The sequence below is a fragment of the Penaeus vannamei genome, chromosome 23 (assembly GCF_042767895.1).
Source record: "Penaeus vannamei isolate JL-2024 chromosome 23, ASM4276789v1, whole genome shotgun sequence".
NCBI lineage: Eukaryota > Metazoa > Arthropoda > Malacostraca > Decapoda > Penaeidae > Penaeus > Penaeus vannamei.
This window is the reverse complement of record NC_091571.1, coordinates 1,816,266-1,828,765: the sequence shown is the minus strand read 5'-3', so window position 1 is coordinate 1,828,765 and position 12,500 is coordinate 1,816,266. Positions and strand designations below refer to the sequence as shown.

The following is a 12,500-nucleotide window of genomic DNA, read 5'->3' as shown; positions in this document are numbered from 1 at the left end:
TCGCTTGCTTGAGCTTGCGCCGTGGCTTGCAGTGTACGTGAGCTCCTCCTCGACCATCCTGCTGGGGCAGAGCGAGCCCAACACCTACGACGCCGCCTACTCGCCCGGCTACTACAACGCCTCCCTCCTCTCCACGGCCAGCACCTCCAGCAGCCTCTACTACGAGAGCGCCAAGATCAGGAGCATCTTCTACGAGGGCGACGAGAACGAGGCCCAGGAGATCAGCCTCTACGTGGAAGGTGGGTCGCCGCCCCTCGCGCGCCTCGGCTCGGCTCGGGGCGTCGCGAAGGAGCGGGCGCGACGTTTGGGGATTACTGTTGTTTTGATTTTGTTGGCATGTCATGAGGGAAGGCTTTCCGCGGGCGATTGGTCGTGGCGGCGCCTCGTGCCCTTCACGGACGAGCGGGGGTGAGGACGCCTTCGGTAATTCTCCCGTAAATCGAGCGGATGGTCCCGAGCGCGCGTGCATTGCGTGCGCGGCGGCCAGGCGGAAGTGGAGCGCTCGCCTCCCACCTTGGCCCCTGCGTGCGGGACCGCCAAGGCTGCCTCCCGCATGCGAGTGTGACGTGTGATGACTCGGGGCGCCGCTGCTGTGGTCTGTAATAGCTACAGTAGCGTCCGGGCTCGTGGGCTGGAATGGTTAGGTCTAATTGTACTCTGGCGAGGTGCACATGACCTACGTGCGGTTGTTTCGCGCCTGCAGCCTAGGTAAGTGGTTCAGAAAGCACTCCTCGGGGGCGCGAGGCACTCTTCGTAAGTAGGGTAAGATAATCTACATGTCTACAGGGAAACGGGTAAGTGGTCCTGTGCATGTTTTCGTAGATTGGCTTAGGAAACCGCATGATTTCCGTATCCTGTTCGCTTTTGCATGCATATTTTGCTCTTTGTTATAGACAATTATCACGTTTTTAATCCTAAGTTTACCGTATACTTAAGGACACAAATTATCCAAAAAAAAACAAAAATACAAACAGTAGTAACAGGATCTCCATCGAGTGTCACGCGCGAAGGTGATTTACTCGCTCTAAAGTTTCGTCTCTGGTTTGGGGAAGAAAGTCCTGCTGCTTCCCGGTAGGACTCGCGGTCAGCTGGAGCCCGACCGCGCTTCTCGCCTCGTAATAGGACGTCGCCAGCGAGGATTAGCAAAACGGCAGGTGTTCCCAGCTCTTAATGACACTCTCGGGATACACGGGGGGGGGGGGGGACGTTGCACCTTCGTGGCTGGTGAAAGATGATGGGGATTTTTTTTTACGTTCGCTTGGTGGGAGAATGACTCGTGATGAGAGGCGACGCTCCGATCTGCCGGGTTTGCGACTCTCGGTTTCTGTGGTTGGGAGTGTGCGGTTGCGTGCTCGGCTCTGTGTGTGTGTGTAGAGAGAGAGAGAGAGAGAGAGAGAGAGAGAGAGAGAGAGAGAGAGAGAGAGAGAGAGAGAGAGAGGAAAGAAAGAGAAAGAAAGAAAGAAAAGAGAGAAGAGAGAGAGAGAGAGAGAGAGAGAGAGAGAGAGAGAGAGAGAGAGAGAGAGAGAGAGAGAGAGAGAGAGAGAGAGAGAATGAAAGAAAGAATGAATAAATGAATGAAAGAATGGGAGAGAGGGAGAGAGAGTGTGTGTGAGAGAGAGAAAGAAAGAAAGAAAGAAAATAGAGAGAGAGAGAGAAAGAAAGAAAGAAAGAAAGAAAATATGAGAGAGAGAGATGGAGATGTGTATATGTGTTAGTATGTGCACATCATCTTCGGATCAATGCAATAGTTCATGAACATTGAACAGTGTACTTAAGAGGTCGATAAGCGCGTTTTTTCATGACACTTTTATGCTATTCCTGAGTGATAATTCATGCAGGCTTGAGAATATTTGCAATATATGCATGCTAATATTTCAATGTGATATTAGGTTATATAACGTAATATTAGATTTTTGTATTGCTCATAACGACACAAACGCCAAACAACCCAATTAAAGTCTAGAATAGTTTTAAGTCGACGGTTTACGAAAATAACACGTATAGTACAGCTTTAGAACTTATAATCCCTTGAAATTTCTCTAATAACTCGGACAAGAAGCATCTCTGTTTTTCTTAAGCTTCTTCCAAGTCTTTCACTTTTTCCCACTGTTTATCCTTCGGTCCACCTCTCCCTCTCTATCTCTTGTTTCCCTTCTCTCTTCATTCTCTTCTTTCCTTCTTCCTCTTTTACCTCTCTGGCTTTTTATCTCCTTTCTTCCTCTCCCACACTCTCTTCTGCTTCTCCCTCTCTTCCCGTCTTTCTCCTTTTCCCAGGCTCTCTTTCTTTTGCCTTCTTCTCTTCCTCCTTCCTTATCCCCTTCTTCCCACCCCTCCCTCTCCTTCTTTTCTACTTCACTTCTGCCCCTCCTTCCCTCCTTCCGACTCCCCCCTCTTCCGCATCACTGCCCTTACCTTATCTCTCTTTCCCTCCATCCCCCCTCCCCCTCCTCCTCCTCCTCCTCCTCCATTCCCCCTTCCGCCCTCTCTCTTTCCTTCCTTCCTCGCACCTCCTTCCACCCCTATCCTTCCCTCCTTCCCCCTCTCCCCCTCAGCAGTATGTTTACAGTACCCACACCACACACAAAGATCCTTCACAGCATGCGTGGTAGGGCAGCTCCTGATGTGAGAGTGTGCAAGCATTGGCTGTGTGATGGAGAGTGATGGCCGAAGGGGTGAACAAGGGGTGGTCTTGTGAACGGTGAATGAACTTGTTTTGTGTTTTTTAATTACTTGATTGCGTTTAGTTTGTGTGTGTGTGTAGGGGCTGGGGGGGGGATGGTGTGATAGTGTGGGTGATGAAATGATTAGATGCTGAGGTGATGTCTGGATGAATTATATACAATCGATACGACATATGGGTTTGATAAGTAATGGGTTCCAAACGTAATGGTGATAGGGATGAGTGTCTATTTTTTTTTTAGGAAATGTTGTAATGGAGTGATGTTCAGAGGAAATGTAGATACGATATATTGAGTGATAGTAAAGGGGGAAATGGTGTTAAGAGTGTAATGACGCGATCACCAGTAGGCCAAACCAGATTTATTAGACTGAAGCAGATTTAGAGATCCGAAAGTTTGGAATCGCTACACCGCTCGATTGAATAATGAAACCGCAAAGAAACAAGTATATTAACTCTTCGTATTTTCACAGGTGGAGATTCTGAGGATGAGGATAACGCAACAGGTCACTATGAAGCCATATACGAGGTCATTAACCCTGCAGAGGACGAACACCTCCAGCGGAGTGATGACCAGGACTTCGACGACTCCTTTGATTCAGATGATTCGGACGAGGCCTACTCTCGTTTGAGGCCTCAGGTGAGTTAATCTTTATTTATACTTATTTATATTTATTTTCCGGGTGTTAGTTGGGTCGTGAAAAGGAATATTTGCGGTTAGTTTTAGGTACAGCTAAAGTTTCTAAATGTTTTTGATTATTGAGTATTTTAAAGAGACCAGACTAGAGATTTGATATTTGTATTATTAGTATATATATAAAATCAAGAAAATTGCTCTTTTAGTTAGCTTTATAAGACTAACACACAAAATACATTATTCAGGCTACGGTGTCTCGCTCTTCATCGAAATTACACACCGAGTTATTGTTCATTCAGAGGCTTCGAAATCTGGTCATTGTTCCCACTGAAGCCACGATGGGAAGGTCGAGTTGGGTAGGAATGAGAGGAGGTGGGAGGGTGAGGGAGATGGGGAGGGGGAGGGGTAAGGTGAGGGGGAAGGTGAGGGAGAGGGGGAGGGGGAAGGGGGAGGTGAGGGAGAGGGAGAGGGAGAGGGAGAGGGAGAGGGAGAGGGAGAGGGAGAGGGAGAGGGAGAGGGAGAGGGAGAGGGAGAGGGGGAAGGTGAGGGGGAAGGTGAGGGAGAGGGGAGGGAGGGGGTGAGGATGAGGTAGAGGGAGAGGGTGAGGGTGAGGGTAAAATAAGTAAAGAACGGTGGTTCGGTGGTATAGAGGGGGTGGGTTGAGGTGATGTGAAGTGATGTAAAATTGATGGATGTGATGTGAAATTAGGTGATGTGTAGAGTGGCATGTCATGTAATGTGGAGTAGGTTGAGAAGGAGTGCAGTAAGTAAGGTGATGTGAGATGAGGTGAAGTGAAGGGAAGTGGGGAACTGAGGTGGAGTGATTGAGTTGAAAGAGTGAGTTGAAATGAGGTGGTGAGGCTAGATGAGATAGGGTGGGATGAAATGAGTTAGGTGAGGTGACGTGAGGGGAGATGATGTGGTTTCAGTCCTCTTCACTGAGCATTAGTAATATGGGAGTGGCTTGCGAGGCCAGAGAACAAACACAAATATCATTCCTCAAAATATTCCACCTTATTTCTACAAAGCTTAGACATCAGTCACTTTAAGTATACTTTTTTAAAGGTCTGGGGAGATTGTAGTATGTCTTATGTTGAGATTTTTTGTTTTTGTAGAGTGTGGCGGGATGTAATTAAATGTGAAATTATTAAATATTTTGCTTGAGAGGAAGGGATATTATTGTAGGAAAGAATTCAATATTCCAGTTGATAATATAGTGATGTTATTACATGAGATAGTTATTTATCTGCATGATAATGAAATAAATGTACACCTATAGATAGATAGATAGATAGATAGATAGGTATAGATATATATAGATATGTATGTATATGTATGTATTTTTTTTCCTTTTTAGGCTCTTCATGTTGTACTGCCATTCCCTCTTGAGTGCATCATTGAAATCATTTATTTTTTCTCACAGTTCCTTGATGATGGATCTCAGACCTCAAGGGACCATCCTGAATCACTGAGCTCAGAAGTCTCAGCATCAGACAAACTTCAGCCACAGAACGGCCAGCAACAGCAGCAGCAGCAGTATGGAATTACCAAGATTGCTGAAGCAGCCAACTTAGGCATGCGGAGACTGAGGCGGAACTGGTCACTAACGAAGAATGAAGTCAGAACAGGCTTGAATCGTATTAAAAAGAAGAGCACTTTCAGCGCCTCCGACATCAAAAGTACAGAAAGTAAGTTATTTTGACAGGCCTTTGGTGATATGATGGAGAGTAGTGATAAGTATTTTCTGTAATTATAAAGGTGTTTGTGCTCATAATACCTTGATTTTTGCAGATCTAGCATGTGATATGAGCCCCACTAGTGCAGATAATAAGAGAAAGTGGTCCTTCAAGAGCCACTTCAGACGAAAATCCTCAGCAGGGTCGGTGACTTCAGTCACACGAGCAGGACCCCCGGCATCCAAGAAGGAATCGGCCACATTCTACCTTACCCTCACAATAGAAACAGAAAGACAGGATGCAGGGGAGATGTCTGATGCTTCCCAGCGCACCATCCGCTCAGATTCGGAAAGTGTGCTCTCTAATGCTAGTATGAAAGAATATAGGAAGTCTAGTACTCCTTCAATAGCATCTGTCACAACGCAGAGTTCTTGTGATACCAGTATGCAAACGAGACAACGACCGGTTTCTAGTATCTATAGTAAGAAGGGATCGACAGGTTCTTGTAGTGGTGGACCAGTAAGACCGCGCACAGCACCTCCAGCTCCACCTCCAAAAGGTAAGAGCACATCAGTCTTATTATTTAGGAATTGTTTGTAACTTTTGTTTATTGCATCTTCATGATGTTGATATTTTATAAGTATAGAGTAAAGCATATAACAAACTTAAGGCATTTCCTAAAATCTAGAAATATATAATATAGTTGTATGCTATTTATAAACCAGGCAACAGCTTCATAATAATTTTGCATTTCAGAGAAACTTGTCGATTCAAGAAACACAGAAACTGAACCTGAAGAACTTAGCAAAGCTAATGTAGCATCCAAGCTGAATCAGCTGCTGTCTTCAGGACCCACAGCTCCTCCAGGGCGAAGAGTTCTTCGAACATCAGAATGCTCAAGCAGTGACACTTCCCCAGTCCCTGTTCTGATTCATCCAGATGACAGTGGATATGCTGGTTTGAGGCCAAACAGTGTGAAATATGCCACAATTGACATGAGTACTCTGGTGTCTAACAGTGGTGGCGACTCCAGTGGGGACGAAAGAGCCTTAGGATTAGAGGTAGCAAACTCCATTATGCAAAATGTGCCCCAGGCCCGAACGTCTGTTGTGAGTGCTGTTTCCCATGGGTCAAGCGAAGGATACATTCGTCCTGCAGACATTGCCTCAGCTCCCCCTCCTCTGCCTGCGAGACGAACCCCAGCCAAATCTCAACTAAATGCCAAGTTGTCCTCGTCCTCCTCCAGGAGATCGCATCCTGTGCTTCTTCACATGCCCTCTAGTCTTGTGGATGGGGACAATAATAGCTACCTGGACTTCAGCTGTGATGCATTGAATCAAGACGAGCCATTGTATGTGAGTTCACACTTTGCTGATGAACCCCTCTACCAGTTTTACACAGCAACAGTGCTGGAGCGAGCAACACAGAATCAAGGAGACTGCTCTTCAGAAGATGATTATGAGGTAATAGCTTTTTAAGTTTTAAGGAAAATTCCTTAGAGATGTTACTCAGATAATCTAAGATAGTTTTATTTGATGGATGACAATTGCAATGCTGCTTATAGACACAGAATGGAAACTACTTTGCAGAATAACTAAGGTTAATTTTAGTTAGAATGAATAAGCAGATTTATTGAACTGAAACACATTGATTTAGGCTTAATCAAATTTTAGAATGTTGGGAGTTGTTATTTTAATCTGATAGAGTCAGCATAAAAGTATCTTTTAACTTTTTAAAATTAATATTTTTTCTTAATATTAATTTTCCTGCTAATAGGTAATCAACGATGGACATCATAATTCCCCACCGGGAAAGCTACAAACTCGTCCTTCTGCAATGGAGCTTGTGACTCCAGCTGATGGACGACGTACCCTGTGGTGTGAGCTGCCTGAAGTCATAGAGAGTGGTATTTTAAGTAAGTCAAACTTGTAATAATTCTTGCATTTTATTTTCTTGATGGTATAGGTTATTTTTGATTGTTTAGGTGTACTATTTGGTTTCGTAATTTTTTTTCTACTAGTCTTGCTTCCATGTTTATATTTATTTTGATACTGTTTCATCAAAGCCATCCATACAATGTTGACTTTATTTTTAATAGTGGTGATGCATAGTTCATGTAATTATCATGTTCTTGGCCACTGTATGCAACCGACCTCTCACCATTACATTTTCTAGACGTTTATTTACAACTTCCTATTTCTCTCGGAAAAACACATTTTATGTCAACTAATAGTCCTTCTTGGCACTTGTATGAAATTGACATCATTCATTCAGGAATGGCTTGTAGTTCATTCCCTCTGTTATACACTTCAGGTCAAATCAACAGTCAGCAGAAAAAGATGCAGGAGGCCATGTTCGAGATGATTACCTCCGAGGCCTCCTATTTGAAGAGTCTCAACGTCTTGGTCACGCATTTCGTACAGTGCCCAGAGTTCGCTGTTGACGAAGGGGAAGATGCGGTGCTTACCAGAAGGGAGAGACACATTCTCTTTTCTGATATTTTACCAGGTGAGTGTTAGTCCTTTTTTTTAGTGTGCATTTTGTTTATCACTATTCTGTTAATAGCCTTGTGACAAAGAGTACAGTAATCAGAACTAAGTACAATATATTGTAAAGATAAGCCCTTATTTGGGAGTGATGTTATATGTATAGAGAAAATTGTTATTTTTGATGTAATAATTATTTTTGGAAGAGTGTTTTGATATACAGTTACTGAAAATTGTGTCTTGCAATAAAGTATTTTTGCACTGATCTTGAAGATGGGAAATTGAAAGATATTTTGATATTTATTGTTTTAATATTTTGCTTCAGAATGCACTATTTAATGTGAAAGAGGAGATTATAACACCATATTGCTTTCTTTCTTATGCCTTCAAAGATTCAATTGAGAGTAATTTCTTTTCTCCCCCTTTTTCCAGTGAAGAGATGTTCTGAAATGCTCCTTGCTGACTTGGAGAAACGATGGCAGGAGTCCGTCAGAATCTCAAAACTTTCCGACATAATACTGAAACATGCTCATAACCACTCACAAGCCTATGTCAAATACTGTTCTAATCAAATCTACCAAGATAGAATTCTAAAAGAACTGAAGTGAGTATATGTGATTATGATATTGTTATGCCATATTGGAAGTAGATTTTGTTGTAATGGCTTGTGATTCGAAATAGTGCTTACAGTCCCCTTTTTATGATGATAATGACAATGGTAGTAATGAAGATGAAATAATATTAAAAAAATAGAAATAATGCTAATATCAGTAATGTTAATGGGTATATTCACTATTGCAATTATAATTATTATCATGACTATAACAGAAGTAATAGTAATGATTTTGATTATATGATAACAATAATAATACATTGTTTATTTTGCAGAGAAAATAATCCGAGGTTCTTAGAGGTGCTGAATCGCTTAGAGAGTTCTCCAGTGTGCCAATCCCTTGCCATGCACTCCTTCCTCATGCTCCCCATGCAGAGGATCACAAGATTGCCCTTGCTCGTGGATGCCATATTTCATAGGCTGGAATACGGCACTCCAGAATGGAACGAGTGTAAACTAGCCTTAGCTACTCTAACAAAGGTCAGTTCCGAGGTGGTCTACTTTAATTGGTTGTGGTAAATTGTTGTTGGTAATGGGGTGGGGTGAGGGAGATGAGATGTTTTCTGGAGGAGGATTAGGAAATGCATTATGAAAATGGTTTTGTCCTCTACTGTGTGTTTATTTTAACTACCACTGATAAAAGAGTGCAACTGTAATTGATTTAGTACGCCCCTGTCTTCATGATTTGAAATTTCCCCAACAGATTGTAGCAGAATGCAATGAGGGAGCCAGGAAGATGGAGCGTATGGAAGAAATGCTCATCATTTCCCGTCAGTTGGACTTCCGAGAGGTGAAAGCCATTCCCCTCATCTCGGCATCCCGTTGGCTTGTGAAGAAAGGGGAAATGACGAGACTCACCTGGAGGGAGAACGACGTCAAACTCACCTTTGGCAGGAGAATATCCAAACACACCTTGTATTTCTTCCTTTTCACAGACCTGCTAGTAGTTACAAAGAAAAAGAGGTAAACATACATGTTGCTTTAGACTTATGTATGTAATTTGTCTTCTCAATATCACCCAAAATGTCTTTTTCTCCTGACTATCGTATAGGGATACTTGACAGGTACCATCATTATTTACTTTTACTGCTAAGATCATGTGGTATTTTTCCAGAGTTATAAGTAAAAACATATCAATAGGAATAACTTACATTTTGATTGTTTCCCAACAGTGATGACCAGTACATGGTACTGGACTACTGCTCGAGGAACATGGTACAAGTTTTGGAACTAGACGCTGCAGACAAGTTCCCAGGACGCATTTTGGACGGCCACAAGAACCTTCTTATCCTGACCATGTTGCAGAACCATGAGAACAAGACTGTTGAAATGGTTATTATTATTACTATATATACATTTTTTTCTTTGATGTAATATTGACTTTTTGTGAGTAGAATACTGTATTGTTATTTTATGGAAATAGAATCCCCCAGCCTGAAATGTAATTTTATTATGATTATTATTATCTTTTTTTATATTAGGTTGTATCCTGTCCTATGGAGTCTGATAGAACGCGCTGGGTGGAAGCAGTGACGCCTAGGAGCTCGGACAATCCTGACGAGAGGATATACGAGGAGTGGGACTGCCCTCAGGTAAGCTCTTAGATAAGCATAGAAAAAGAGAGTAGATATGTAGGTGGATGAATGAATAGATTTAATGGACAATGGATGGGTATGGGTGTAAATGGGTGTTTTAAGTGCTATTTGATTTTCCTAAAATTAGAATGATGCAAGATGTTATTGTTAATTGATAAACAGTTCATGTTCTGGTTTCATTTTGTTGTCACTCTTAGTGGTTATACTATGTAGATTCATATTGATTTATCACTAAGAATCTACTCTAAGAATCAAGTTACTGTTTATGCTATGAAGATTGTTTTCAATTTATCAGTAAGAATCTACAATATGAATCAAGTTAGATTGTTACTAATTTATCAGTAAGAATCAAGTTACTTAAATTTGTCTTTTTCTCCCTTGTAGGTGCAAGCAATTCACCCATATGTTGCCAAACAACCAGATGAACTTTCTCTCGAAGTATCTGATGTTGTTAATGTTCTAAAGAAGATGGCAGATGGTGAGTAATGGATAGGAATGTATTAATCTAAACCTTTTTTGTGTTGATGATATTGATGTGAGACAAGTTAGAAGACTGGCATTGGTTATTCTACTACTTTCAAAAAGATGCGACTTTTTTTCAGTAGCCCAACAGAGATGACTTTCAAATTTTGTACTTGAGACGGTAATAGTTATTTCTAGAATTGGTTGACTTCTAAGAGAGTAACTCCAGAGAAGAGTAGAAATGGATTATGTAATGCATTAGATATATTAACCAGCATGATTGTGCAAATTAACCTGTTAATGCATGTAAATATTGTTATATAGATGAGTGTCAAATCTCAAAATAAACTTATGATTAATAATAAATGATCTGATGCATGGAATGCCCTGATTGTGCTTTGCCACGGAAAGCCTGCAAGGGGCTATTGTGCATGAACTTTGCTTAGGCTTTTTCACGTTAGAAGGAAAATGGCAAAAGCTTTTTCTTTGTGGATGTGCAAGAGTCTGTAGAAGAACGTAGGAGGTCAGCCTTAACTGATTAGTTATTTTTCATTTAGTTCAAGGTTTTTACATACATCCGGCATTAGGTAGCAGTCATCCAAGAACAGTGGAGGCCTAGCAGACAAGAGTGCAAACTGATGCCCACCGAGTTGAACAGGTTGAGTTAGTGACCGTGGATTACTGTGTTGGCACTGGTACTGGGAATGAATTTTTGTGTAAAAATAGGAGTTGATCTTCGAAATACTGTCTTCACCAAATCTTTTTTTTTTTTTTTTAGTGTTTTTCCTCCCAAAGTTGTCATTGTCATCTATGAATGAAAGACAACCCTTCTCTAGTGTGTCAAAACTAAGATTTAATGCAGGCAATTTTTGTTCTCTTGTTATTCTATTATTTACTGTTTGGTTGCTATATTTACCTGTATATATTCAATTTTTTTAAAAACCATTCGTCAGTTGCACAGTAGATTATCAAATTATCTCTTCAGAAATTTATCAAGAGACTTGAAATGGTCAGTGCAAAATTAAGATAAAGAATGTGTTTAGTGGTCATTATTGATGTTAGTTTTTGAGTTGGAGAACATTCAGAATTGAACGAGGGAGACATTTTAATGATGCCAGCTTCATTAACTATTGTGAATGACCAGATAAAATGAAACGCTGCTGTTGAAGAAATGTAATCAAACACTTTTTTCACACCATTTGTGTTGTGGGAGTGTTTATTTTATTTGTTTGTACACAATGCTGTTTTCTTCATGATCAACTGTATCTGCACAGAGTGCTTCTTCACACGTAGTTTGGTATACTGTACTGTAATGTGCATGCTTTTAATGTGCAATGTTATTTAATTGCTGTATAGGAATTAGTAGATCCAGCTTAGGGAATGTTTGAAGTGTGGTCCCAATTAGGTCTTTGCAATAGAACTGCTGAATGGCTGATAGAATTGCCTTGCAATGCATATATATTTTGGAAATTGCCATCATTTTTTCCCATTTCTTCCTTTTTCTGTTTTTTCATCTTCATCCTCTTGTGTGGTAATCTGTTTTAACAATGGAGCAGTTCTGAAAATGTGTTGAAAAGGGAGTGTACCAAGTAGTTTACACTCACGGAGAAAGGGAATAGAGAGACTAGCATAGACATGGTAAGGAACTGATATTAGATATACTTCAGTCTGTGATCATTTCACTTACCTTATTGTGTTCTTGTGTGTTTTTCAGTGTAAGATTATCTTCGTATTCTGTTGTATGTTTCTGAATGCTTATATTTTCTTCTACATGCTCAAGATTTTAGTTTAGAATAGTGTAAGTAGATAAAAGCTTAAGCTTGCAAGTGCTTGATGCTTTTTTTCAAGTATGTTAAGACATATGCATGCACATAAGCAAATCATTGCAAATATTGAGGTAGATGAATACAGTTTTAAGCTTGAATTTGCACAAACATACACTTGCATGATACAAAACCCAAATGATATCAGTGACATGTAATTAGTAATAATGATTATGATTATTCTAATGCTAACAATACCCAAAATATGTGATGCACATTTTGCATTATGACTAATTGCATGTTTTAATTACTAATAAAAAATGACAGTATCTGACAAGGGTAATTCAATAGGGCATGCCATTATGATATTAAAAGTGATGGTATTACCATTTTTCTTGTAAATAGGTACAGTATAAAACAATTGGCCTTTTATTTGACAAACAGACTGTGAAAGTGATTGATACGTTTGACAAATATTGAAGATAAAGTACAACTTTTTGTATTATGTATTTAATGATATGTTGCTTAAACAAGAATTACATCACAGATTTTCATTCTGTAATAAATGACTCAGAGAATATCATGAAAATA

The 12,500-nt window shown here is 40.6% G+C and overlaps 1 protein-coding gene across 2 annotated transcripts in view; it reads left to right on the top strand.

Moving 5' to 3' along the window:
* Exn (Ephexin) overlaps nt 1-12,500 on the top strand; it is a 286,327-nt gene that overhangs the window by 272,448 nt on the left and 1,379 nt on the right. Inside the window, exons 8-20 of one of the 2 annotated variants that reach the window (XM_070137587.1) lie at nt 3,151-3,317; nt 4,738-5,002; nt 5,106-5,549; nt 5,747-6,453; nt 6,767-6,905; nt 7,304-7,498; nt 7,909-8,080; nt 8,365-8,569; nt 8,793-9,052; nt 9,262-9,421; nt 9,571-9,681; nt 10,069-10,162; nt 10,704-10,809. In XM_070137587.1, coding sequence (XP_069993688.1) covers nt 3,151-3,317; nt 4,738-5,002; nt 5,106-5,549; nt 5,747-6,453; nt 6,767-6,905; nt 7,304-7,498; nt 7,909-8,080; nt 8,365-8,569; nt 8,793-9,052; nt 9,262-9,421; nt 9,571-9,681; nt 10,069-10,162; nt 10,704-10,765 — 2,981 coding nt within the window. In that variant the 3' untranslated portion in view covers nt 10,766-10,809. The remainder of the gene's footprint in view (nt 1-3,150; nt 3,318-4,737; nt 5,003-5,105; nt 5,550-5,746; nt 6,454-6,766; nt 6,906-7,303; nt 7,499-7,908; nt 8,081-8,364; nt 8,570-8,792; nt 9,053-9,261; nt 9,422-9,570; nt 9,682-10,068; nt 10,163-10,703; nt 10,810-12,500) is intronic. The other variant, XM_070137586.1, reaches the window with a different exon arrangement.